Source organism: Myiozetetes cayanensis, unplaced genomic scaffold (genome assembly GCF_022539395.1).
Source record: "Myiozetetes cayanensis isolate MyiCay16 unplaced genomic scaffold, myiCay2020 scf2-11, whole genome shotgun sequence".
Classification (NCBI taxonomy): domain Eukaryota; kingdom Metazoa; phylum Chordata; class Aves; order Passeriformes; family Tyrannidae; genus Myiozetetes; species Myiozetetes cayanensis.
In genome coordinates, this window is record NW_026087411.1 from 23,909,338 (window position 1) to 23,936,664 (window position 27,327).

Genomic DNA, 27,327 nt, shown 5'->3' on the forward strand with positions numbered 1-27,327 from the left:
TCTGAAGACAGTGTTGAGGATTAGAAATGTATAAGGGCTTGATTAGAGATCAGATCCCCAGCAGCTATGGGGTTTGTGGGGATCAGAGCCTGGGGATGTGTTTGTGGGATTTCTTTTTCCTTTCTCTCTTTCTTTTCTTTTTTAATAGATGGCTTTGTAAGAAGAATTTCTTTGGTGGGAAATTCTTTGCTTTTGGCAGCTCTGTGCTCTTGTTGCCACATGCCTCTGCTGTTGATGCATGATTGATGCTGTTAACATTCACAAAAAGTTCCAAAACCAAAGATTACCTGGACACTGAAGAAAAGGAAAGCATAAAGCAGTCTGGTACTCGTGGCTGCCAGCAAGATAGATTGACTCATGGCTGGTGCCTGGTAAACCTATTAAAATCTTCCAGGGTGTCAAAATGTGTGTAACGGGAGAATTCACCCCGCAGGCTCTGGGTGTGTGGACAAGTTTGTGCCACACAATAGCACCAGTAAATATCTCAGACTTATCATTTCTCTGGGGTGTGAGCTTGTGCCTGAATGAGTGACCCTCTACCAGAAAATACGTCTAATGTCTGCCTGTAGAGAAAGAGAGTTCATGTCCTTTTTCTGGACTCAGAAATAATGAGGAGGTTTGTCAAAGGTTAAACCTTTGGAGGAACATTTCCTACTGCTTCTACAGAAATTGATATCAAATAACTCATATGCAAATTGAACTCACAAAGTGAAATTGGAATAGTGGATGGCAATTTGCAGAAAGGGTTTCCCATGACAGTGCAGACTGGCAGATGGAGAGACATTTTATTTTGCTTACAGCAGTGATCTTGGGGACCTGCAAAAGGAGCTATGTACTGAAAATGCAGTTGGTGGGGTATTTTTATTTTTCATTTTTCCTTTGTGCAGTGGGGCTTTTAAAACCGGAACCCATCAAGTTTTTCTTCTTTTCATGATTTCTTCTCTTATATGAAATAGTGTGTCTCATCAAATTATATCTCATTGCACTAATGTAAGCAAAGCACTTCAAATGTTATTTTTACCTTATCTCAACAATGGTTTCCTTTCAATAACAATGTCATTTTGTTTTACCTTAACAAAAATTGTCTTCAGGTGTTTGGCAAGCTTCATTAATGAAAGCATAAGATAGACTTGCATTTTGTGGTGTTTTAGTCTTAAAATGAGCAGAGTTTTTCTGTAACTGAGTACATGTTTGTATTGTCTAATCAATAAGTGTTAATGGAACAGAAAATAGAAACTTAAATAGAAAAATGTTCATGGTAGTGATCAGACATAAGTTCTTATCCACAATATTAAAACTAACCTGGCAAACTTGTACATGTGTCATTTTACTCATGAGAAAAGTCCAACTGAAGTCTGTAGACTGTATGCTCGCATAACAAATAATGATACTCTTGAGGTCTTAATGCATTTTCCAGGTATTGGTTTTAGTGCCATCTGTTCTTTCTGCATTAAAATTATATTTTCTGCATTTCTTCTCCATTTTTCCTATCTTCTGTTCTGAGTTATTGAGTATTTTCTTTTTCTTCTGTTACACTTACTATTTTTTATGTTCTTCGTGTATTTCCCTTTATTCAAAGAATTTGGACTAGAAGTCATTAATGAACTGCAGGTCACTAACCAGCCAAACCAAGTTTAGGAAGAGAAGTGAAGAAAAAAGTTCAGGAGTTGGTTTTTGGTTTTGGTTGGTGTTGTTTTGGGTTTTTTTGGGGTTTTTTTGTGTGTTTTGTTTTGTTTTGTGTGTGGGGGATTTTTTTTTGGTTGTTGTTTTTGTTTTGTTTTTGTTTTTGTTTTTTTTTAATTTCTGTAATCTAGTAATCTTGTTCATTGGAGAAAGTATTCAGAACATTGTGGAGCATTTTTCAGTTTTGGTGATAAGTATCCTTATTCTTTTTTCCATATGCTCCTTACAGTTTTGGGTACGTTTTGTGCATCTGTGTACTTTTTTTAGAACAGTAGGCAAATTTTCCTGAGCTCTGCTATTCTCCGTGATGCTTCTCAAACTAAGAATTACAGTGTTGGAAGAGTTCAGTGTGGCCACTAACTTTTTCAAATAAAAACTGCTTATTGTTCATAACACTTGAATAGCTTTTTCCTCACTGTTTACCAGACTATATCAATTTGTTTCAAATTCTCATAGTTAAAATTTTATTTCTTCTGCTTGGATTTAGTGCATTTGACAATTGGTTGAGCAGGTAGATGGTGCCTCTAGGAAAGTACAACAAAATAATAAGATTAGGAGGGAGAAGAAAAAGGGATGTGTGGTTTGAACATGCCCATGCAATGGGCAAAGAAGTCTTCAGTTTCTGTGTTTTAATGGAGCCATGGCTTCCCTAACACCTGAAAAACTAGTTTTATATTTCTAGGAGAATCATTAAGTTAGAAATGTATGGGTTAAGTCCCTAGCTATAAAAGTTTTGTAGGAAATCTCAAAATATGTATTTAATTATTCTTAACATCTGAGTTCGTTCATCTACCTGTTAGGGGAGACTCACTTGCATGTCAAGATGTTTATGCATTAGCTATATATTCTCAAACTGTTGCATATAAACATTCATCTATTCAGATAGTCCTTTTCCTTTTAATAGGAAATGACAAATAATGTATGTTTAATTACTGTCAGTTAAAATTTGTGAAATTTGGCCTCTATAAAAAAAAAAAAGGTATAAAAAGCAAGCATTTTTTCAACTGGATATGATTATTGTAAGAATAATAAAATTTGTAGAAACTTAGTTCTGTCTTAAAATTTGATTATTAAACAAGAAGCAGCATAACCCATAGGTAGTGGACTGAATTATTTTTCTTGATTTGTTTTTGTCATTATTTGAGGCCTAGTGTCTCACCTCGACCTGTAATGTTTGTTCATGTGATAGAAGAAGAGAACATTTCTTCTAATTACAAAGTCTCAATCAAAATTTGACTCTCACTATGTAAGTGAAGTAGTTGAATAAAACAAAATGCTGAAGAAAATGTTTCTCTACCCTTCAGAATGCAGTACTCTCTTTGTAAAGATTTTTAGTGCTTCCGATCTTTTTCTTCACCAGCATCTTCTGTGAGCTGAGAGACTTGAGGTCCTTCGAAAGCTGGAAACAGACCAGTGGCTACAAGTAGCTGCTTTCATACAATTCATTATAAAATCTTTAAGTTTAGGATTTGTCATAATTTCTAGTTTGTTTTTGATGTTGTTATATTAGGAAGGAAGTGCAGATAAAATCTTACGTTCTGGTACACTTAGAACTGTTTCTGGCTGTTTTTCTGCAGCTCACCTCTCTGGTGACTTACGCTGTACGCTTCTTTAATAGGAGTACTAAATTGGTTCCTGTGCTTCCAGGCATCAGTTTTATTTGCACAAAACCCCGTGGCATGTAATATATTTGAAATATAGAAATCTTTGTGAAGTGTTGCTGAAAGTGAAGTGTTTTTAGGTTTTTGAAGGACTTGAGTATTGTATGCCTTAATGAAGGGGGGGGGGAAATGGCTTTAAAGCCCTCATTTTTTAATTTTCATAACATGTCATTTGTTGAACTTTTTCTTTTAAATCCACTTGAATTAAGTGTCCAGAGAAGTTAGAATATAGCTGCAGCTACTTACTTTAAATTGAAACTACCTGAAGAAGAGAAAGAAGGGTTTGGTTTTATTTTGTAAGGCAATTTACCTGTCAGGATATTGGCAAATACAAAGATATTAAGCAAATTGATGTTTCAGTAAACATGATTAATAACACAAAAAACTATATTTTAACCTAAAACGTTGTAACTTTTGGGTTTGGGGAAAAAAAATGAATTACTAACTGATCCTCAGCTCTAACACCTTGTAAGTATGTTTGGAGAGAAAAACTATCTCATTATCACAGGACACACATTTTCAAAACTTAACACTGTCTCTTACAGCTTGGCTTCATTTTTTTTCATCAGTTAGCTAATCAAGGCTGATAAAGGGTTGGAAAAAGATTTTTGGTTTATTGTGGTCTGTTTTTTCTAATTCTACTTATCTTTTATTCACACATTTGTATACTTGACAGCTGTTAATAAAATGCTTCTTTTGAACTCAACAGATACTATTCTATGAAAAATATCAGAACAGAGATTAATCCATTATCCATAAAAGACGTTTTTTACCACTTTGATCTCTGAAAATTTGGCTTTAATCCCGGTCACCCTACGCTGGCTTTCATTTTACGTTCAGTTTATGTCTAACTTTTGTTCCAAACTAGCAGATAAAGCTGAGTGCTATCCAACCTGAAAAATTTCAGACTGTTTATGCTAGCAGGTGACGTATGACATGATATTGGCAGAGATGTGCAACCAGAGTGCTGGGAGAACTCAATTGTTTTAGTGTATTGATCTGGAATTTGTGTTCTCCTGCGCAGCTTCACTCTGATGCAAAGTCACTTAACTACTATGACTATGAAGTAGTATCTCTGCAGTGAAGAAGCTTGTAGTGGTGTTAATTTTTGACATCTTTTGACTGCAGAGATGCCCTGGTTAAGAGACATGAAGAGAATTGAGTGGTTTGAACTGGTGGGTCAGCTTTGTCAGATTTATGATGCAGATGGGAAGATCCCTGTTGTGTGTCTCTGTCTCGATGGGCAGCCAGGCTTTACTGCTTCACTGCCTGGAATGTGCACAGGAGTTAAACTGACCCTTCTTGCTCATGGACTAAAATATAAATGCTTTTTCTTTAGATATAATTACAGATGATAAATTGAATTTCTTTCCCTTTAAATGTAGGTTTTCTAAAAGTCACTTTAGAATATCTATTTAAAAGGCAATATGTAGAGTTTGGAAGGGACCTTGTTTCTGAGGGGTGTTGGGTCTGGGGTTCGGGGCTTTTTGTTTGTTGGGGTTTTTTCATTGCTTTTCTTGCTTTTTTACGTTTTATTGCACATCAAGTGTGGCGCACTGCTGTAACTGATCAAGATTTCTTTCTGGAGTATAAGAAAGCCTGATACATTTTTGACACTTTAAACAAAATGGTCACTGCCATTTTTTATCTGGGTTGTCTTTAATTGCTAGTCATTTTGCAAAAATTGTTTTTACTTCGATTCAAAAATCTTAATCTCAAATGTTATTTTGTATGCCGCTTGTTGAGATTAGGAAGCACTTTGCAAATGTACTATCAATATCCACTTTACTGAAAAACAAATAATCCCAAAACTGCTGTTTGGTTCCTTGAGTAGTGCACATTTCTGTAATGAGTACATGACACTAAACTGATACACAGTTTTACACTGATGCAGAGTTTTATTTCTAATCAGTTTTGTCCCTAGACATAAACGGGAACTAGCACTTTCCATAGGTAGTAGGGGGACTTATTCTAGATGTTGTCGGTAAACAAAATGGCTATGAGCTCCTTGCTTGATAAAACTGACAGTATGTTCTCCATCTTATTAAGCTCCTGTGCCCTGTCTGTAACACTGTTATTCTTTACACTTTCCACTGAATGCTTTCCCTGCTGCACTGGCAATTACCACTGTTATGTCTCCTGATTCACGTTTCTGGAAAGCCATCCTAGTGCTGGCTAGAGAGGCATTAATCTATTACAATGAGCAGACAGAGATGTTAAGGTCATATTCAGTTCAAGAGTGAATCATAGGCCTTGATATTGTGCATCTCCACAAAGAAGATGATTTACTTTGTCACTGAAAATAAGAGAGGCTAATTTATAGGCTTCTAATAGTAAAAGTGCTTTTTAAGCTCCTCTGCTTTTGGTTTTGCATCTGAGATACATAGGGTAAAAGTCCCTTGAGCTTTAGAGGTTTTGTACACATATTAACTTCTAAAATAAAATCCGTATTCCAAATGTTTATGGTGCAAATAAAAGAGTCTCTAAAGAGTACCAGTTGGAAGGAATCACACACCAAATCGATTTATACAGAATTTAGGAAGAAAATAATCTTTAAAGTGTTTCTGGTTTAAGTGTACCTTTACTTTCTTCAGATTTTCTTTTTTCCTTATTTCTGCCTGGGTTATTCTGCATGCTCCTTTTTGCTTTCCTGATCTGAATTTCAGGTGTGGTTGCATGATACTTGGTGCATTTTGAAGCATTATATGATTTGTGCAAGTCAGCCTATTTCTGCCTTCATACAAATAGTTCTGAAATTTAATATTCCCTTGATGAGTATCTCTCATATATAAAGTGCTTGTTTAAAATAAGGATTAATTTGCCTCTCAACCTGCCTGATAGAGCTGTGATGTGACAAATGGACCAAATGCTGGTATTGTTCAAATAAGGCATCTGTGTGAGTTTGCCCTCTGTGCACAGAGCTGTTTGTCCTCTGTGCACACAGCAGCTCTCCCCCAGTTGCTTTTTTACTCCTCACTTTTATCTTCAATGTGTGGCCTTATCTATCTCACACTATTCCAAGCCTGCCATGAACACAGACCTGTTATTTTATTGTTGATCATGTCCTTCGTGCTTGTTGCTGAAGTCAGAGTGACTGGTTATCACGACCGCATGAGATGCAATAACAATTTGCTGTTTGTGAAATAGGGATGTGACACAGAGATGGGCTCAAAAGTGACCACTGATTTTTGGATGTTTAATGCGAGATTAATCTGGGGATCTTTTTTCTGGGCATGTAGTGCTTCAGAGGGGAAAAGTACAAGTTTAGTGCCTAGGAGGAGGACCTTGGAAATAAGACAGGCACACAAAAAGAGAGAGACACACAGTTAGTAGGAAAGGATGAAACATCAGGTTCGAGTAAAATGCCTTGTATTTCACTGGCATTCTGTGTTAGAGGCAGGTCTACAAGCTAATTGCCAGGCTAGTGTTCAGCTCTGAAAATAGAAGAGCCTTTGCTCTCCCTTGTCTTCCTTGCAATCCCCTCCCACATTCACTGCATAGTTTTAAACTTCTGCAATGAGTGAAGTGGGCACCTGACAGACAACAGCCTTCTTCACATATACACTCTTGATTCATCCCTGGAGAGAGTCTGCAATGTTCACTGGATGTGGCAGATGTTCTACAGAGTAAGCAATATCAGAAACTTAATAGCTATACCACAGTGCATATACTGAAAGGTATTTTAAGGTGGAAAAGGCAGCTGAAAAGAAATTGAAAATCTTGATTTTTTTTTTCCAATCCTTAGAATCCCAACCCTTAAATAACTTAATAATTATTTCATGGCAGCATGGTAGTAGAGAAGCAGACCCCCTCTCAGGCATCTTCTGGGTCCAGCTGCCTAGGTTAAGGCTTTCATGAGTGTATGTCACTGGATGGTTGTCCCAAATGCTCAGACTGCTGATGTGTGATATCAAGTCAACAAATTAGAGTTTTTTGTTTTTCAGATGGACCTTTGGATACAAATCTAAACCCTTGCGTTTTTCAATATTACTTTTTTCTAGGTCAGCCAAGCCTGCGAGAAGCTATCTCGATGTCATGTATAACTAATGGAAGTACAGGAAGCAGGAAAACAGGCCACAGTTCATCTGTTTCTGTTGCCAAAAAAGAAACTCTTTCATCTGCTGCAAAAAGGTACCAAATTCTTGTTAAAATTGAAATGTTTATATATTAAAAAAAACCAAAAACAAACAGAACAAGAGTCTGATTTTTGCCTCTGCACAAAACTTAGCAGAGCTGTCTGAGGTCTAGTAAGGCACAAATAAACTTTGGAGATGTAGCATGTTGTTGGGCTGCTTACAGCAGGGTTCTGAACAGAATTTATAAATGTGTAATATATATATATTTATATATAAATAGTATATAGTATATAAATATACTGTATAGTGACCAAAATGAATTCTCACTAGGGGAATACTCAAATGTATTTCCAGTACAAATGGGATTTTTTTCCTTCTGATATTTATATGCCTTTTTTTTTCCTTCCCAAGGAAATTAAAGGACAAAACTGACTTCATTGTCTGGAGTGTAAATAGTAGGCAATAGCAAAATAATTATGAAACAATAGTGAATTGTTTAAGATGAAAGTTTATGGTTTTGTGTATAAAACCTTAACCCAAAATATGGCTACTTAGTCTCTATGAAGAATATCAGTATCAGATCTCAAATGTGTAGAAATAACCTTGCTTGAGTAATTTGTAAGTTAAATGAACCAAGAACCAAACAATAGTAGTTTTCCTCCATATAATACTTTCAGCTTCATATGGTAAATAAAGAGTTTGCTTAACTGTGTTTTTCTGTGGGTCTGTTAGACAGTGATTGCATGCCTTCTTGAACAGTAGGTCTTGTACCTATCCTATTTGTTGTGAAGAACAGGCTGCCAGATATAGCCACGGGGCAGAGAATATTCTGATGTGTAACTGTGGTAAGTTATGTGAACAAATTCTTGGCCTCCGTAGAGTACTCTGGTAACTGCAGGGGCTGGTTTATCTTCTAGTGTGGATGTAAATAGTGTGCTGTACAACAAGACAGGGAAATACTTCATGGAATAAAAATGCTGCATGCAAATATAAACTGTGTGAGAACAAACCAGAAGAGGCTTTAGTGCCCTCTGGAACTTGCAAAGCAAGGGTAATTGCCCCACTCTTCGCTCTTCTCCATTGTGGAGCATTGCATATCTTTTTTTTTATTGTATTCTTATGTTTACTTTTCAACAGTAAGTCTGACAGTGATCAGTGTGTGTCTCAATCTGCTGATGTGACAGGTACAGGGACAAAAGACATTCCTGCAGGAAGGTATTTCTTAGTTAGCACTTTTCCATTAATCTTACCCCTGTGGCTCTTGGCACTTTGATGAGAGCCAGTCCGGTTCCTGTGGTGTTCAGCTTGCATTTGTGCTGAATCATCTTCTTGATTCATTGGCTGCTCAACACTTGACTACATAAGAAGAGCAGAGTGGAGTGGTCGGCATCCTTTTCATCTGAGTTAAGGTCTTTAAAAGGAGACCTGAATAGGCCAAAAGAGGAGAATCTTAATATGCAGAGGGCACCTCTCCCTGGGCCCTCAAATAACTGTCCAGGAGAGCCCACTGCTTCCAGAGCAGCTGAAGATACGTGACTCCTTTCCTCACGACATGTTTTAGAAAAGCCTGGGAAGGCTCTTTAGTTGTCTTTCCAGCAGTTCCTTTCACTCTCATGTCTTTATTCCTTAAATTTGTTTGGTATTTGGAAGAAACCCTCTTGTAAAATTACCAGCTCAAGAAAGGTGAAAGAAAATGTAAGTGAATGTTAATGATAGTCCCATCTCCTTACAAAGTTAGGGTAGCTGTTTATTTCTAACGCTTGTTGTGGTGAAAAGGAGGGAGACCAGAAGAGGCTGTCAGCTGGTTGTGGAATGCTTCACCCCAACTTGTCCAGGCCTTTGTTCAGGCTGAAGCTTAGAATGGTGTGGCAAGTAGACATGATTGTCTGTAGATGTAGAATTAACTTTAGATTCTAAAGAGACCCCATAGCCTGCCGAGGGCTTTTTATGTTCCGACTATATGTACCCATACATCTGGTCAAAATAACAGAAGGCCTACTTGTGTTCAGACTGTTCAGTGTCTGTGTTCAGTGCAGTCTTAGTATTGTCCATTTTTGGGTCTCTGGCCTCTGTAGAGCTACCATCTCTGAGAATTCCTTCTATGAATGAGCAGTTTCATTTCTTGGATTATTCAATCTTGGTCTAACAACCTGAACACTGGAGGTGATGGGTGGCTCAGTAACTGCACAGCAGCAGCAGCATGTCTCATGTCAACAGTGGTATGCTAAAATACCAGCTATTGCTACAGTCAGAGGCCAGAAATCTTCTATGAACACCAGGTAGGAATGTCCCATTGGCAGAGATAAAGTCAGTGTGTGTTGAGAAAATTTCAGTCCTATAGTCTGGAATGGAAACAGGTTTGTATTTTGAACAAACATACAAAACCCAACCAAACAATGACTGTTAGAGACCTTTGGATCTTTTTCCTTACGACTGAACATTCTTCTAAAAACAGCTTCTGGTAAGAATAGTCTTTGTGTTTCACAGTGACTACCATCCACAGTAGCTGCCAATTTGTTGTGGTCCAAAGGATGAAACACTGTACGAAGTGAAATTAAAGAAGCTGCAAAATTAGGACAAATAGTGATAGCTCTCAACTACTCAGAGGTAGGCTGAAGAAATGCCTCATCTGGTTGGGTTTTGGAAAGAATTTTTGGCTGCATTAAATGACTGCTTCCCAGAACAACTAGGTTTCAGAAACCCACGAGAAAAGGTGCTGGTTTTGATTTGGTTTCAGTTGTTATGCAAGGCCTAGTTGAAGAGATATTAGTTGTGAGAGCTGCTTTGTAATAGCCAGTCATGATACAATTAAACTGAAGAATTTAGCAGAAGCGAGCAAACCAAATAAATTCAGAAGAAATGTATTCATTGCTCAGACTGCCACATCACTACATGATTTCCCTCCAAATTAAAATGGCAGTCAAAAAAAGAATCCCACTTACAACCTGGTGGCCGATAAAAGCACTTCATTGAAATCCAAGGTATAAGGAACTACAGATAATGATCTCACCATGACCAAATGACCCGGAGAATTCTTTTATATTGCCATCAGAGAGACAGATGATGCCAGATGAGCCATTGTTCTGACCAAGTAGGATCATTCTTTGTAGCAATGCAAGGTGTACTTATAGAAGATATTATGTTGATGTGTTCTTTTTCTTCCTGCTTCCCTTCTGTCTTTCACCATTATTTGACTGTATTTTGAAATCCTCAAGTAGGAGGAAAAGGAAACTTGGAAGCATGTCTTCTTGAAATACAATTTTGTTAAAAAAATGTAACAACAAGCCATAAAAAAAAACCCACCTTGTCCTAATAGATTGACATGGTTGTGAGAAATCCCATGCTTATGACATAGTGAGTGCAGAGGTCTATGACTGTACCTGCCATAGGAATAGAAAGTCTCATTCTCTTTAGTGAGAAGAGATTCCAAGAATTTATTTCACTATTCTGCATTTCTTGCAACAAACTGCAGTGATTAAGTGTAGTGTACTTTGCATCCAGAAATGCAAACTAAGTCTTCTGATTAAAAAATAATAATATTTTTATGCTACTAGTTAATTAAGGACTTTTGGCTATAAATTATTAAACAAAACCCCACAGTTCTTCAAGCTTTGTTCTCTGTGATCACATATATGCTCTCAAGAAATATGAAGGCTCTTTGTTTTGTTTTTGTCTGTTATTTTGAAAAGAAAATGTAACTGATGGATTATATTGACATCTTAAACTAGTTTTTATGATTTACAGTAGAAGTCCTGAGTGATCCTTACAAATGTATTTGGGTTCTATATTATTATTCATGGTTTTACCTGGTTTTCAATGCTTTACTTCTCTGAAAGCAGTTGGAAAAGTTGAACTCATGTAAGTGTTGGGGACTTTGTCTCAGTGGTAGATGGCACACTTCAACTGAAATAACTAAAGAAGCAAAAAGAGAATCTTATTAATGATTTGGGGCCTATTTTTATTAACTTTTTTGAACTTTGTCTTACTGTTATTGTTTTTTTGGGAAAAGGTAAGTGGAAACACAAATAATTAAGATAACAGAAGGGTTTGAGGCAGGGGAAATTGGTGTCTGGGATCAGAAATCAGGCTTCTCCTTTTCAGAAAGATAATGTTTATTTTTTACTTTGCAGGCTATTTTGACCCTAAGAGAGAAATCTTTTTCCTTTTTAGCTGGTGTTTGTATCTTGCTGGTTTTGTTCACTGAGAAATCTGTCTTGGAAGATTTAATTATTTTATATTAGGAAATAAATAGGCTGTGTACTACAGAGTACTCTTCTTGTTCAGATCCTGGTATTGTTTGAATGATTCAGTATCTTAAAAAGCATTTTACCTTATAGAAGAGCCTTTTAATTAATCTTTCTGTTTACTGAGTGAACCTTTTGTTTGGTTCTTAGTAGATTAAAGATTTCTAATGACACATATTTAAATGTGTTTCAGATATTAGCCTAATAAGTACAGCACTATGAAAATAAAGATGTGTTCTTAGTGGTCATTGACTGAAGGCACTAAAATAGTGGCAGGACAGTTCAGTGTTAGTCAGCTACAAATCAAACAGTCATGAGTTTTCAGGGATGATTTCCTTTGAACTCTGGGGCAGCCAGGGAGAGCCCAGGGACAAGCAACAGCATTTCAGAATTTTGGTGGCAGCTCCAAAATAAGCAGTACCACTCATGTGCAGAAATACAGAGTGAGAGGTACAGTTTCATGGTGGGCTTAAGCTAATTGGAGATAGCACAAGTCACAGTCCTACCTTTCACTTACACTGAGCCTTGGCTGGCAGCACAGGAAGGTAGTCAGTGAACTGAACCACAGGGTGATTTTCTCTGAGGGATGGCAGACCTGTGGCGCATCAACTTGCATATGCTTTGGATGCTGTAGGAACACCTGTAAATGGAGGACATGCTCAAATCAAAGTTATGTTAGTTTTAAAATCAGAGTAAATGTAGTAAAACTGTACAGTAAAAATAATCTTCCATGACTACCTCACTGTATTTTAATTTTGGAGCTTGTGAATAAATTTTTTTTTCAGCAAAATGCTAACCTGAAGAGAGTGAGTAACTAATCAAAGTTTTCTTTCCGTGATCATTTATATTAAGGTGTTAAATGCTTCTCCCATCTTTTCACAGAGGACATTTTCTCTCACCTTTGTAATTTATTTGCTTGTTCTCCTTTTTTTTTCCCCCCTTATGTTACACTTTATTTTACAGCGGTACAGAAAAAAAGAAGGAAAAACCTCCAGGACAGAAAGAAAAAAAGGAGGACTCTCATTCTAATGATCAAAGTCCACAAACTCAAGCATCACCTTCTCCCCAGCCCTCCTCACAGACTCTCCAAACACACAGGCAAACTCAAGAAAGCAAGAGTTCTGCTCCAGCTAAAAGGTTTTCACAGTACCACAGTACAGAACTAGAAAATTATTGTAATGATACTGAGTTCATATTTGACAACAAGTCATGTGAAATATTTCTAATCTCATGATCAAGTTAATATTTGATATTTTTTCTGCTAGAGAAGATGCATTCAGTATGCATTGCAGCAGAGCAAATATGTAAAAATGCATTTTTTCTTAATGTACATTTTTAAGATTACAAAGATTTTTTGTTCTCTGGTTGAAATCTTAATGTGGTGTATTACCTCTAATCAGCCGTTATTCTAAAATATTTAATCATGACTCTTACTTGATCCTTCTCAAAATACACTTCACAGATTATGTCTGACATAGCTGAATTGTGGGAGTGTATTTTGCACATGGCCATTTACTACATCTCATAATAGTATTTTAAAAATACTAGTATCATCGCAACCTTTCTTTCAGAAATTTTTACTTTATAGTTATTCTGTAAAGTGACTGCAGTTTGTATTTTTGTTTTTTTTTTTTTTTTTGTAGCCCTTCCCAAATTCCTGCTGTGTTGCAGGATGGTTCACTTTTATTCTCATTCTTTACAGGAGTGAAGTTCTGCTTTTACACCCAGATCACAGAACTGCTTGACTTGAGTAAATGCAGAAGTTTGTGTAGAATTGCCTCTAAGTTCCCATCATTTTAGTGGGAATTAGGCAGAGAAAAAAACACAAAGGTACTTTGGGGATTTTAGATCATTTTTTGAAGTCAAGAAGATGGATTTTAAGATTTGGGTGGTATCTTCTGAGTTTCAAAACTATGCAGATCACTTGGTATGGTTTCTTTCTTCTTCATTCGTTGTCACCTTACTATTTTGAAAGGTGTGAATTTTTTTTTTTTTTGCTTTTTGGCATTTAGAAGACCGAGACAAAATGAAAATGAAATTTATTCTTCTGAAATTTACTGTAGTTCACAAGATTGTTGTCTTGCATTGCTTGAATTCACAGCTCTAATAAATATTTAAACTTTCACTTGACTGATGCATGTTATAACACTCCATAAAGGCTCTGTCTCTATGTCTTGCACAAACCCGTAAGTTGTCTGAAGCTGAACTTGTGGCCTGTTATTCTCTTGCCTGGTATCTCACTGTAAAGATGTCTGAAGTCTTGCTTACTAATCTTTTGCCGTGTGGGGAAAAAATAAATGCTTTTTTAGTCTCATAATGGTTTAACTTGATTTGATTAACTTGTTTGTCGCAGGACCTTTGAGCTTCTTGAGGTGCTGTGGAAGGAGCTTGCCATTTCTAAGGTTGCATTTCAGGACTTAATCCTGCAAAAAGCATTTCTGACGGGATGAAGTATGATACTATTAGCAGGACATGTGCAAACTAAATCAGGTGGTTAAAGAATAATTTGGACTAGATCACTTTATGAACGTGTAATCCATGTGTGAAATTAATGAACTAGTGACTGCATAACTTGCAGGTTCCCATCAGTGTAAATTGACTACAACAAGATTGCTGAAAATTTCATCACAATTCATGGATTTAATTGTCTGTAATACTGGGCCAAACCTAGTTAGTCTTACCCAAGAAGTTTGCAGACATTTGTTTCAAAAAGTTTGAAGCCATTAATGTTGTTAAGTATGTGCGAACTGCAAAGCAGCCATATGAAACTGTAATCTGATAGAACTGTTCTGCCTCAAATCATTGTGCTAGAACTGGTGAACAGTTAATCAGGGGAAAAAAGATTAATTTCCTCTGTTATCTACTTAATTGATTTTTTTAATATAGTTTATTCTTTAAGGCTAATATATTTAGGTTAATTTTTTCTGCTTTTGTAATTTCTTAGCAATGTAGTAAGGAAGAGAGTTATTTTTGTTCAAGTCTTTATGTAGAAGCATTTGGAAATGCAAAGGAATAGTAAAAACGTGGCAACAGTCTTGCTCAATTGTTTTCATTCATCCAGTTAGAACTTTTTGACTAATCTTTTTTTCCTTTTTCATGCTTCAGCTTGAAGGAAGACCTAGCTCTGCTTTTGTCTCCTGCTGCTTGATCTGTCCGTTGCATACGAGTTCCAGTTATTGTTATGTTATCATCTTGTCATTGAAAATATTTTTTGTTTCTTCTAGCATAAAGAAATCCTTTGCTGCTGAAAAGCCTCATAGTGCTTGGGAGAGTTCAGATGATGGTCGTAACAAGCTGATGAGAATACCATCAACATCTAAATTAATATCAAAAGTGGCAAAGAATGCAGACAAGTATGTATTGATTTGGTACATAAAAGCAAGTGAACTTTAGAGTCAAAATATTATAAAATCGCTTAATTCTAGTGAACTTTTTTGTGTATATACTAGGACCATTTGCATCTTTGTTTTTACCATGAGTAACTACTTACATAACCTACCGATGTCATGCTCCAGGTGCCTGTGGAATCTTAAATTTATTATAAAATGTGAATACAGGGTTTTGTGTAAATACATTTTGATGTTGCCCTTTGGATTAGAAGAATTATGTACTGTAATTTAAGATTTATGGCTTAATGCCACTGTTGTGAAGCTTCCAACCTTTTTTTTCCTAATTAAAGGTGATTTGAAAATGCAAGTGTATTTTCTTAAAGTCAGTTTACTGGATTTCACATAGTATGTGTGTTTCTAAAGTAGACTGTAATAGTAGGAATATCCTTTTATGTTTTCAGGTAGATCCCTCCATTTGAATATTTGCAGGTTCTAGGTAATATGCAGGGGTCTTCAGTGTCATTTCCATTAGGTGATTTGCTGTAGCCTATCGGTCCTCTCGTCCTCAGCAGCAGGTTTTCTCAGTCTGTGGTCTCCAGTGAAGGCCTCACTGGAGATGAATGGCACAGAGTAGTTACTCCTTCTGCTTCTGTCAGCACAGGGTCAAGAGTTTGCTTTCTACTGTAATTCCACATTGTTGACCCCTATTGTGACCCACTCTTGTCCTCAGTACTCCCTGCCAATTGGGCTTCCCACTTTGTCTTCACACAGTTTCTCTTTTTGACTTTGTTGAACTTCTGCAGAATTTGTTGAAATGGTGTTGATTTTTTGATTGACACCCCTCTCCTATTTGCCAGTATCCCCCCAGCGTGCTGGCAACTTCTTTGTTGTTGTGTGCAGATTCATAGATTTGCTCATTAATCTTCATTCAAATAACCATTTGCTGGTTCAAGGCAGAACTACCTGAAGACCCCTCCCACTACAGACCTTTCAGAGTAATGTACAGTCTTTTTATTATTCTTTCTGTAGTGCTCTCCTTAGCTTGCATGTAAGACTGTCAAATACATACTTAGAGTCAGGAGTGGTGCAAGTACATTCCTTCTTTCGTAGGAATGGGAAGAACAAAAACAAATTAATCTTGGGTGTGGATATCAGCACATTTACTAAAAGCTTTGTACTTAGACTGAAGAGTTCTGCAGAGCAGTCAAGTGCTGCGTGTGAGGGGATTATGCATTACATATTTTGCAAGTGTTTCTTTTTCTTTTGTAATTGGTTTTCACTGTTGGAGTTTAAAAACCCTTTGGCAATTTAGATTATAGCAGGGTACTGTTAGATAATATTTTGGAATGAAAGAAACCTTTGTCTTGATTTTTTTTTTTTTGCTGGGTTTTTACTGTGCTACTAAAATACTTTCACAATGGGATATGTACTTCAAATTTGCTACAAATAGGAAATAAATTTTACTTTTATTGACATTTTGTATATTGGTTCAGGCATGGTCAAAATAGAGGTATTTTATTTCACTTTTCTGTGATTTTGCTTATTTTCTAAGAGACTTTTGAATGTTACCCTTCTACAATCTGTAACATAGAAAAAAATCAGGTATCTAACAAAGGAACACACAAGGAAAGATTAGTTTTAATTATTGTCTGTCCCTAACTTGAAGCTGTTGTATCTTAAATATATTTGGCAGAAAACAAAGCTTCAAACATTATCAGTTGTAGACCATCATCTGATTGAAGACTGGTTGTTGTACTGTTTGTGTACCTTGTTCTTATGCTCGCATTTATCATAAAGGCACTATTTGCATACAAGAACACATATTAATACTCATTTCTTACATTCTGTTTGCCACATTTCTATAAGGAATGGTTGATATTGTGCAAAGGCATATTGTTGTCAAGCATTTATTTTTCCCAATTAAGAAACGTTGGCCTCATCTGCTTGAAGTTACATGAGTCTTGTGCAAGGGAATAGAATTCAGCCCCTACTGTGGGCCCCAGGACAGAAATGTTTTACATATGCTTTGCACTATCAGACCAGGATATGAACTTTGTTTACTAAGCTCAGTCTTTAAGCCAGCACTGAGCTGTAAATCAGTTTGATAAAGCCACAAGAAGCAAGAGGGTTCCCACAGCACTGTTTTTCAGGCAAGACTGGGAATCTACTTTAAATTTTTCATTTGGCAGCGTGGTGAAGGCTGATTCCACCAATAGCCAGAGATGACTTTCCTCATGCATATGCTTGACCCTTTGTCACTGTTACAAAAATTTGACTGCCATCCAGCTAAAAATACTGGATGCCACTCATACCTTTCTGCTGAATTTCAAATTAATTTAAGAGGGTGTTTTATGCAATACATTCTCCCACCAAGAGGTGTTACTCTGCTATAAAGTACCTCTGATGCTGGAAATAAGTATTTTTTCCATCTTCAGAAAAAAATTATTGAGTTTTTTTGTGAGTAATTAATTTCTGGCTCTGGAAAGGAGAGTTGCAACTGTACTCTGTTGAAGACTTTGTGTTGCACATCCAGTAATGCTGCACGAATCTGTTTTAAATGAAACTGCAACTTGCTTACATTTAATCCATGTGTCCAACTGAGTTAATTCCTAGAAAAATTCATGGTGTTGTATGCTGATGGCTTATTTTGACAGGTGTTAAATGCTTTGCATACAGACCTGAGGATGTTTGGCAGCTTAAAACATTTGTTTATTACAGGTTCACAGTCTCAAAATGGAATATTTTGTGCACAAGAAACTTGCCCTCCATAATTTATTTTAAAAGCTTTTTGCATTTTGTTGTCAGACTAATTCTTAGAAAGCCTTGCTATAGAGCCAAAGACTTTAAGTTACTTGAAAGATACAGTGAACTGCATAAAATGATATATGCTAAATAACTAAAATGATCAGTTATTTAGCATCCTATACTACAGTTACACTGTACGTAAAATCTGATGACATTGCCAAATGCAATAATGTGTAAAAACTAGATGGTATTACCTTGATAAGTATTGTGCATATTATTAACAATATTATTTTGAATTTTTCCCCAGGCACAAAGATGTCATTGTCAGCCAAGGTAAATAAAAACATTTATTTTTAACTATTGAATGAAGTTGAAAATATTTACTTTTGACTGAATAATATTTCCTGTAGATGAATACATTGGGACATATATGCTTATGAAACAGGGAATTAGAGGTAAAAAAGTATTAATAAACTCTAGGAATTTATTTGGCCAAGCATTACTCCAGACATGTATATGAATCTTTGAAATTATGGACAAATGCTTCATCAGATTGGATCTTTAGGAAATACAGAAAGTTTTGATGGGTGGGTTGTGGGATTGATTTGTTTCTGTAAAACAAAAACTTTTTTTTTTTTAGTAAATTCTCTGTGTATATGTGCATAGAGAGAGCTTATGAAAACAAAAATCTAAAAGTTTTGACCTATGTGTCAGTCTTCATGCAAGCAGGTGTGAGCGAGACTTTAGAAATAGTTTTAAGATATTTTATTTCTGTCCCATAACCAGCAAAAATGTCAACTCGTGAAAAAAACAGCCAAGGTAAGAATAAAGCTATGCCCTTTGGTTGCTTTCTTCTAATTTAGCACTTTCACAAATCTTCTATTTGGCTTTTCACCATCAGAGAGCATCAGTGCATGATCTCTTAAAAACTTTTTGAGCATTTACATAAATATTTCAGCTCTCTTCTTTTGTAAATTTATATGCATATGCACATTGCAATCTATATTGGGATTATTTGGGGGTAGTCTAAAATAAATTACGACACATGTAATTTCCTCAGAGAGGAATATGTGTTCGAGCAGAAGTCTTGCATTGTTGCCTAAGATATCAGAGTGTTAAGAACTGCCAACTAAAAGATTTGTTTTATCTCAGCTTTCTGTCTTGCCAGTATGACAACAAATACACACTGATTAGTCAAGAACAGAGACTGAAAGTTTCATAGTCTCCTAAAATGAAAAATGAGTCTCTTCTAAAGTGTATATCTTTGCACCAATGAGTCTTGCATTCTGTGGCTACCTGCTGCTGCTGGCTTGTTCAGTCAGGAAAAGGAACTGTCTATCTGAACGTGGTGGGATGTGACAACAAAAGAAATCCACTTCTGGTGTTGCAAAACTACTCTGCTTTGATGTCCTGCAAACTGTGCTGAAGCATGCGGTTTCAAAATTAAAGCACGTAACACAAGTGCATGCTGTACTCAACATATCTATGTACAGAGGTTCTGTCTCATGCTTTTTTGCTGCTAATTAACAAACCTGTAGTCTTCAGATTCTGTGCTGTCAGCAAGTTTACATTATTCACAGTTTGGTTGCTTTTGGTCTCCTTCCAAAAGGAAAAAAAAACCCTCCAATTTTTTGAAAGGTACTATACTAATTGTTGGAATGAAGGCAAAATCAATTTGAATCCAGTTGCTTTATCTTTTTCTAATTCATAGAGAAATTACAGGTATAAAAGTATTCTAAATTGATGCTTACCAAGAGCATCCTTCAAAGACAAGATGTGTGAAAGAGAATGCATAAGCATCAAGAACAAAGAAGAAATGTTTCTTTATGCCAGGTTGCTTAACACCAGCTGTGGACCAGTATATATGTGCAGCAATGTAAAAGGAAAAGTAATGACTAGTGGCCAGACCAGCTGCAATTTAGCTTTGCAGGGATTGACTAAAACTATTATATTAAAAATACCCTTTCTGCTAAAAACAGCTTTTCACAAAACCAAGTTGCATGTAGCTAAAATACTTTCAGTACTAATTCTTTCCTTACAATGTGCTTCCACAGTTCTACATGTTCTGCCAAGAATGGGCCATCCATAAGCTCTCTCATCCTAGTGCTCTATAATTTAAGTGGCCTCAACATGTGCCCTGCTACCTATTGTGTTACCATGCAGAGGATGTGATGAACAGGCAGCTTCCAAGTCTGATATGCCATAGTCTGTTCTCAGCCTAACTGGAATGAAAGAGAAACACGATGCAGATAACACCGCCCCATATATATGGAAGATGGAGAGAAAGTCTTCTCACAGAAAATGCATTTACTGCATTTTGAACACATATAGTGGCAAAACATAGTTCTACCTCTAACATGGATGGACTTGCAATTAGCAGGATTCAGAGGTTTATTTTTTTCTAAAATAATGGAGCAGTGAGTGTATCTTTGACAGCTTTTAGAGTATGTGTATGTGTGCAAGAGACTGTATGTGTTGTGTTGTGTTTACTGCCACAGAAGTAACCATGTGTAAGTTACTTTTGCAGGGGGTTCACCCATCTTTTCTCTTTAATGCAACATCCTGTTCAGGGCAGGTGACTTTAGCTTGTTTTGTAGCTAATAGTTGCCACATAAATAAATCAATTTCCAGTTGACACCTTAACCTACCTGGTCAGGGAGTTGAAGACTTGCACAGACAGTTAACATGAGGTTTCTGGAGGCAAATCCTGTGGAACTGGGACAGTGTTGTCTTTGACAGGGTGGGATGAAGGGTTGCCTTTGCTTGTGGTGTTTGCACAGGACCTTCCTGTTCTGCAACCCAAAGGCATGAGAAGTTATCGTTGCTTTAACACTCCTTTGTGGCTTGCCAGCCTTTGCCCCTAGAGGCGAGCAGTCTGTAGCATGGAGTTAATTAAGTTAGAGCAGCTCCCCTGAGCTGCTCCCCTGAGCTGCTCATTTCAGTAGGCTGTAAGTAAAACACTGTATGTGCCCCCGGCACATGCCACCCGCGGTAACAATTGTATCAATGTGCTTCCTAGACCTAGAAATTCTGTGAAAGAGGCTCTTGGGAAGGCTGCTTGATGTGCAAACTGTCAAGCTTCAAAGCAAATCTACATTAAAAATGCTTCAGTGTCTTTATACACACATAAAATAAGTTTGGAATCACTGTGAAATTGCAAATTATCATAGCAGAAGGTGTTTGCATGGGATAATGGGATGGAAGATGACATTTTTGTGTAGCTTTGAACATTCTGGAATCACTTTGTTTCCTTTTTTTGATTCAACTATTAAAGAAACTGTTTTGAAAAGGTCAGTATAGTACAGTACCACAAAATATAGATCAATATCTTTTTGCATTGTTAGTTTTTGGAACTTAATTTTTCTATCAGCAGAAGTTACTTTAGTACTATCTGTCTTGCAAAAGTCTGTGCAGATTCATTGTGATTTCTGTTGATAGGTTGTATTAGCTATTATAGTGAAAGACTTCAGGAACAAGTAAGAATCTGAGATGAGGTTCAGTAGTGAAAGGCACTGGCTTTGGTGTCTGGATTGACTGGTTTGATATGGAGTCCCTAGAGAGTGTTGCATGGAAATATCGACAAGACCTAGGAAATTCTCTGCTCCTGCCAGGAGCAGCAGCAGCACGGGAAGCCACAGCCTGCAGCTGCCTTGTGGGCAACCAGTTGATTTTCCTCTGTTTAGCTCCATGCCAAGGCCACATGTATTACAGTGTTCATCACATTCCCTCGGTACCTTTATCTCTCCCACTTGGGTTGAATTGCATCTACTTCATGTTAAGGTTAGTCCTGAGCTTTTTGCATCTGGGTATGCATCTGCTGAAGCAGGGGTCATATGGTCAGTTTGTTGGTTTGTCTTTGTAAATCAGGCCAATCTTTATACAATAAAATCTGGTACTAAGAAGGTATTAAAATTCTGTGAAAATCCAATGAAGATATGAGTGAAATGAACAGGTGCTTACTACAGCCCTAAAAGAGCCCTAACTAAAGTTATTCTTTTAAATTCTTTACCAGCAGGTGTTTATAATTGCCTGTAAAATCCATCTTGCTTAAAATCCATCTTGCTTTTCACTTCAGCAGAAACATTTTTAAAGTATTAATCATAAGGCATTCATATTTTTATACCTAGAAGTTAAAAGGCTTCTCTTATTTTAAGATAAAAGGTAATTTATTTCTCTTAGATTCTGTGTTTGAGTTTGATTTTCAGTGATAGCAGCTCCATATATGAATCACTTGTTCATTTGTTATAAAGTAATAAGAGACACTTAAAGTTTTTGGATGGCGATAAAAACCATATGGGAAAGAATTAATGAGAAACATTCACCGCATTCCTACATTTGGTTTTTGTTGTTGTTGGGGTTTTTTTCTGTTGAGCTTTTTCCAATACTATTTCTTCTGTTAGTTTAACTGTGCTATAGTTCTAGCTTCACAGCACAGAACAGTCATGGAGCACAGAATTGAAAAAAATTTACCCTGCTGACAATGTGTCCTGTCCACTGAGAGTGCAAAATTCAGTAACTACCTTGGATCAGTTTTTTCATCAGGCACAGATTTTCTGTCAGATTGTTATTGAAGGTGCTCTTGCCCTGAGGGCAAATGGAGACCTAGTCTCTCTCATTATTGGGCTGCTTGATCTCATTCAGGCACAGTGCATATTGTTAAAAACCATCAATACTGTCAAAAAACCAAATTTGTATTTTGGAAGTTTCTACCATTGATTTTTGTTGAAGACAGAATTTTATTATTTAAGCAGGAAGCATTTAGATACAGTTTTATTGAACTCATTTGTGTCCAATATTCCTTTTTGAGTCCTTCTTTTTTCTTTTTCTTTTTTTTTCATAAAAAGCTAGAGTTTAATATTAAAATTTCAGTTATTTTATTGCAAATGGTAACTGTTGTTAATACCTAGATTTTTAATGTCACCTGATATGTGAAAAAGCAAGGTTGTAACTGTGGTTTACTTATCAAATTATAGAAAATTATTAACTAGAGATCTGGTAAGAAGTTTCCAGGCAAAGTTGTAAAATCATTCCAAATCAAGGCAAGTCTCTTACCTCATCTGCTTTTTCCAACTTTTTGGTTGGCATTGCACCAATAGCAACAGTGCATGTCCTCTTGTCAGGTTCAGCAGGCATGGGGTGAGAGGTGGCAGACCTGCGGCCACATTTTAATTCCTCAGTAACTTAAAATGTAGTGGTCTGGGTGTGGTGGCTGAATTTGGTTATTTGTCTCTGCTGTTAGCACTGGTTTAAATTAGAAACAGGCTTCTAAGCCTTTGTCCCTCAGGTTAGTGGTCCTGCAGAGTTCTTGGACACAGGCCTGAAAGCAGAAAGCTTGTGGGAAAGAAGCTATTTGTAGTATTAAAAAGCATAACTTCATTGGTCAAGCAACTAGAAGGTGAAGACAGATTAATAAATGTACTCTGGATGTGGTAGTTTATTGTATATTACCAGAGCGTTCTGCTTGGCCAAGCTAGTTGGAGTCTTTGGGGAATTTTCATTTGCTTGTAATTCACTTTAAGATTAAGATTCAGATGCTACACACAAATAGAACTGAGCTGAGGGTTTTAATGCATCGACCCATGTTGATCTTTCAAACTAGATGGGGTGAGGCTTACTGAAAAACATGCACTAATAATTTGCAAAATTCCTGTAGTGATTTCTTTAGAATTAAACTTAAAACCATGTAGAAAAACAGATAATTTTACTATTTATTCACTATTACCTACTCTTTGTGTGTATATATAATCTGCTGTATGCTTATTAGACTTCCCTTTACGCATACACTTGCTGGCTTAAGAGAAGTTAATTACAGCACAGACTTGCAGGGCTACCTCAGTGTCTTGTCTAAATAATGAGGACAAATGTGATATAAAATACATTCTTCTAATATTTTGTCCAGTTTTGTTGAAGAAATCAGTAATTGAGAATGAAACCTTCTCACATCCTTCTACAAAACCACTGTATATACCTTGAAAATTTCTTTTTGAGGAATGCTTTTTGGAAAACAGGATTTTGGTTTTGTAATGTGACTGTCTTCAAATTTCTGAACTATCTAAAAAGTAGCTTTCATATCTCCTGAATTGCTTTTCGCTCTAGACATTTCTGAGTAGTTAATCTACAGAGGCTTCTTTGATGTTTTTTTCCTCCTCCATTCAGTTCCTATTATTTTTGTTATTTTCTTTTGCAAACCTTCTATCTTCCCCTAAGAATATGATTCATAGAAAGTAATAAATTGCTTACGTGCCATTGCATGAGTCTTTGTGTGCTGACTTCATGGAAGCACTTTCCATGAAGTGCTTCGATAGCACCTAATTTCAACCTTTCAAATGGTCTGCATTGCCTTATCTTTGCCATCTGTTATCACCTGCAGTGTTTTTCATTGGCCTTACCTTCCAGCTTGCTTCCCCTGAATTGCTGGATTTTAAACTTTCTTCCAAAAGTGAATTAATAGACAACATTGGGAGTTGAATTTTACTGCTACCTTTGTGCTGCTTTTTTGTCTTTTTTGTTATTTTTTTTATAAGATTAAAAGCTTTTTTATGTTAATAGTAATCTGCTTTCGATACAAGGAGAAAATTTTCAAAAAATTTTCAGCCAGTCTACTCTGTGTCTACAATTTTCTAATTACCCCTAGTTTTAGTCCTGGATTCTCAGTGTTGCATGCTTTACCAACAGTTTCTTTGCATGCAAGGTCAGTATACTGCCTTACAGTGATAGTGAGTGAAGGTGCACTTGTTTCCTTGAAGATGAGACAGGCTTCTGGAGTTCCCTCTCACTAGCAGCACACTGTTTCACTGACAATATTTATTCCTCTTTTTTATCAGCCTATAAACCTTCAAAGAACCTGCAGTAGATTCCCTGGTTGCTAACATCTGCTTCCAACCTGTTGGGACCTATTTGGCTTTGTGTTTACACTAATGAACTTATCACAGGAAAGTAGTAGCACTGAAATTTCACTGATGGCATGAAGCTGAGAGTCCAAACTGATAGGGTTGAAAGCTGAGATTTTAATACAGTAAGACCTAGATGTTCCTGAGGTTTGGAGTAGCATAAGACAAAACTAAATTATTCGAAATGAAGGATTACTCATACAGGGTTTGCTAGCAAAGTTCTAGTTATAAACAGGCTGTCTGCTAGAATTCAATGGTGGGGAAAAGGGCTATAAAATGCTACTTAATCATATGAAGATTGAACCAGTCACTTATGACAACACAAATGCAATCCTAGGATGTATCAGAAGTAATTCTAAAACAGATCCATAGCCCTATGGAAAACGTTAATGCATCAAAACCCTGGTAGGTTCTCTTCTGTAATACTGCATGCACCAACAATCATAAAAGATAAATTTTGTGGTGGTGTGGAGGCAGAATGAAACTTTGTTGTTCAAAAGAGAGTTAAATAGCTGATGTTTTTATTTTTTCAAAATTAAGGCTGGGAGGATTGCTGGTTTTGTGCTCAACTGATGCATTTTCAGACAAGGCAGACCTACACTGAAGTGAGCAGTCATGCTGTCAACACGCACAAAAAGAAAACAACCTGAACATGCGGTATTACCACCTGGAATTTGAGAGGTTCCCAACTACTAGGAGAGAAGGAGGTCTTTGGATGCTATTCTGAAATCAGCAGAATGTGTTTGTGTCACCCAGTGACAGCCAAGGCTCTTCTCTCCAAAGCAAGCGCTGCAGTACCCTGCAGAGTGCAAAGCAGAGTGATGCAAGCAGAGAGAGGGCTCTGAGGGGCATGCTCTGTGTTCGTCAGGCTGGACTAGGATGAGGTAGGCCAGGATGTTCCTGCAGCTCATAACATGAATTTGCAAAGCCACAAGCCTGATCAGCGCTCAAACCCACCTTTATGTGGGCCCTCACCATGGCTTCTCTTTTTGTGTCTCTCCTTCTGAGCAGTGTTTTGTGTCCCTTCATGTAACTGCAGTTGCATTTTAGTCAGATTAAGTGTTTCTGCATCTTTGGGGCTGAGTTAATAACTTCCCCAAACCTCTGGGGAACCCACGGAGAGCCAAGACCTGCAGGGAGTTTGCTTAGGTCCAGCACACCCAGAGGACTGCTTCGTGATGCTAATAAGCCTGAGCCGATCCTGGGAGCAAAAATTAGGAGTGCTGATCCTGTATTCCCTGGCACTTGTGCAAAGAGCTTGTCAAGGCTCCAGAGGTGAATTATTGTGGAGCCAAGCAGAGTTTGGCAAGGGCTGTGAATTTGAGCTCAAAGCTGCACAAAAGCAGCTACAGCTGTTCCTGGTGAAGAGCTGGCCCCTGAAGCCAGGGAGCTCCATCCGCTTGATGCTACCTTTTGTAGCAACTCTGAGCCTGAGCTGTTACGTTTTTTGTGGCGTGGATAATCCATGGCACCTGGGTGTGCTGTCTGCAGGGCTTCAACTGTACTTTTTCATTCGTTTGATCCATATTTGAAAGGATTTATAGGTGTCTGCAGTTGCAGATTAATTAACTTAGCAAGTGCCAGGGGTTCTTCAAGGTATGCCCTCCTATCCCTTTCCACCCTGCCTTCCCCAAGTGCTTCTGCAGAGAAGGTAGTGGGGCCTGAACATGTCTTTGTATGGAGTAGAGATTTTTACTTTCATATCTATTGTTTTCAGGCTGGTAGATACCAGAATTGTCAAGGATTTTTTGTGTGGTTGGAGTTCAGTGGGGTTTTTACCTGCTCTCTTTAAAACTTTTTCTTCCCTGTACTCCCTTTCATACATAAGCTGTCATAACATGACCAAGGGTCTTTTCTTGCAAAAGAAGGAAAAAGTTTAGATATGCTGCTTTGTACTGGAAAATAGTGAGAGTGCAGGAAAGAAGCATAGTCTAACGCTCTTGAACATTAATTTGAGCAAGTATAGTATGAAAGAGTTAAATCACTGATTTTCTTAACTTGCAAATACAAGAATTTGGCCTCAGGCAATTAGTTGCTGTTTGGGAATGGTGGTGTTGATACGCTGCCATCCTCTCTAGTATTTCAAAAGATTTTTACATTAATATTATATCTGCCCTACAGGTTATTCTGACAAAAGGAAATTTACTAAAAATCTTTCAGTGGCTTGTCTCTTTTTTTCTAATCCTTCCTCTTCTGTAGGGAGAGGCTTAATCAAGTTATACTTAACCTATGTCTTTCTGACAAATGTGTTAAATATGTATCTTCAAAGGTAATCTTGAGTAAGTGCAGCCAGGTAATAAAGGTAAAAAGTGTTCTTTCTTTAATGGGAAGTTCAGAGAGCTAATTTGTATCTGAATGCCCTGCAGACATTCTTTTCCCTGAGCTCCAGGAGAGCCTCTTCTGACCAGAGACTTGACTGAATTCCTCTTGGGCTCTTCATCTCTTTCATCTTCAAAGTCTGACAGGTGCAACTGCTTCCATCCTTAAGAATTTCAATTGCAGCTTGTCTCCACTGTTCTAAGCAACAATGAGAAATTTGATCCTAAATTTGTGGTGTCATTTTGCACTGATTTTATGGAACTAGAATTGTCAAGCTCAGTATTAAATCAAGAATATGACTTGCACAAATGAGCGGTCTTTTGTAAATGCCCTCAGGCTTTAATTTATAAGAGTGCAGGTACCAGATTTTAATAGAAAGG

The 27,327-nt window shown here is 37.0% G+C and overlaps 1 protein-coding gene across 7 annotated transcripts in view; it reads left to right on the forward strand.

Moving 5' to 3' along the window:
- EML4 (EMAP like 4) overlaps positions 1-27,327 on the forward strand; it is a 149,823-nt gene that overhangs the window by 82,817 nt on the left and 39,679 nt on the right. For 2 of the 7 annotated variants that reach the window (XM_050314223.1, XM_050314221.1), the window contains exons 3-7: positions 7,346-7,475; positions 12,628-12,801; positions 14,889-15,017; positions 18,046-18,071; positions 18,525-18,557. In XM_050314223.1, coding sequence (XP_050170180.1) covers positions 7,346-7,475; positions 12,628-12,801; positions 14,889-15,017; positions 18,046-18,071; positions 18,525-18,557 — 492 coding nt within the window. The remainder of the gene's footprint in view (positions 1-7,345; positions 7,476-12,627; positions 12,802-14,888; positions 15,018-18,045; positions 18,072-18,524; positions 18,558-27,327) is intronic. The other 5 variants (XM_050314222.1, XM_050314224.1, XM_050314225.1 and 2 more) reach the window with 5 other exon arrangements.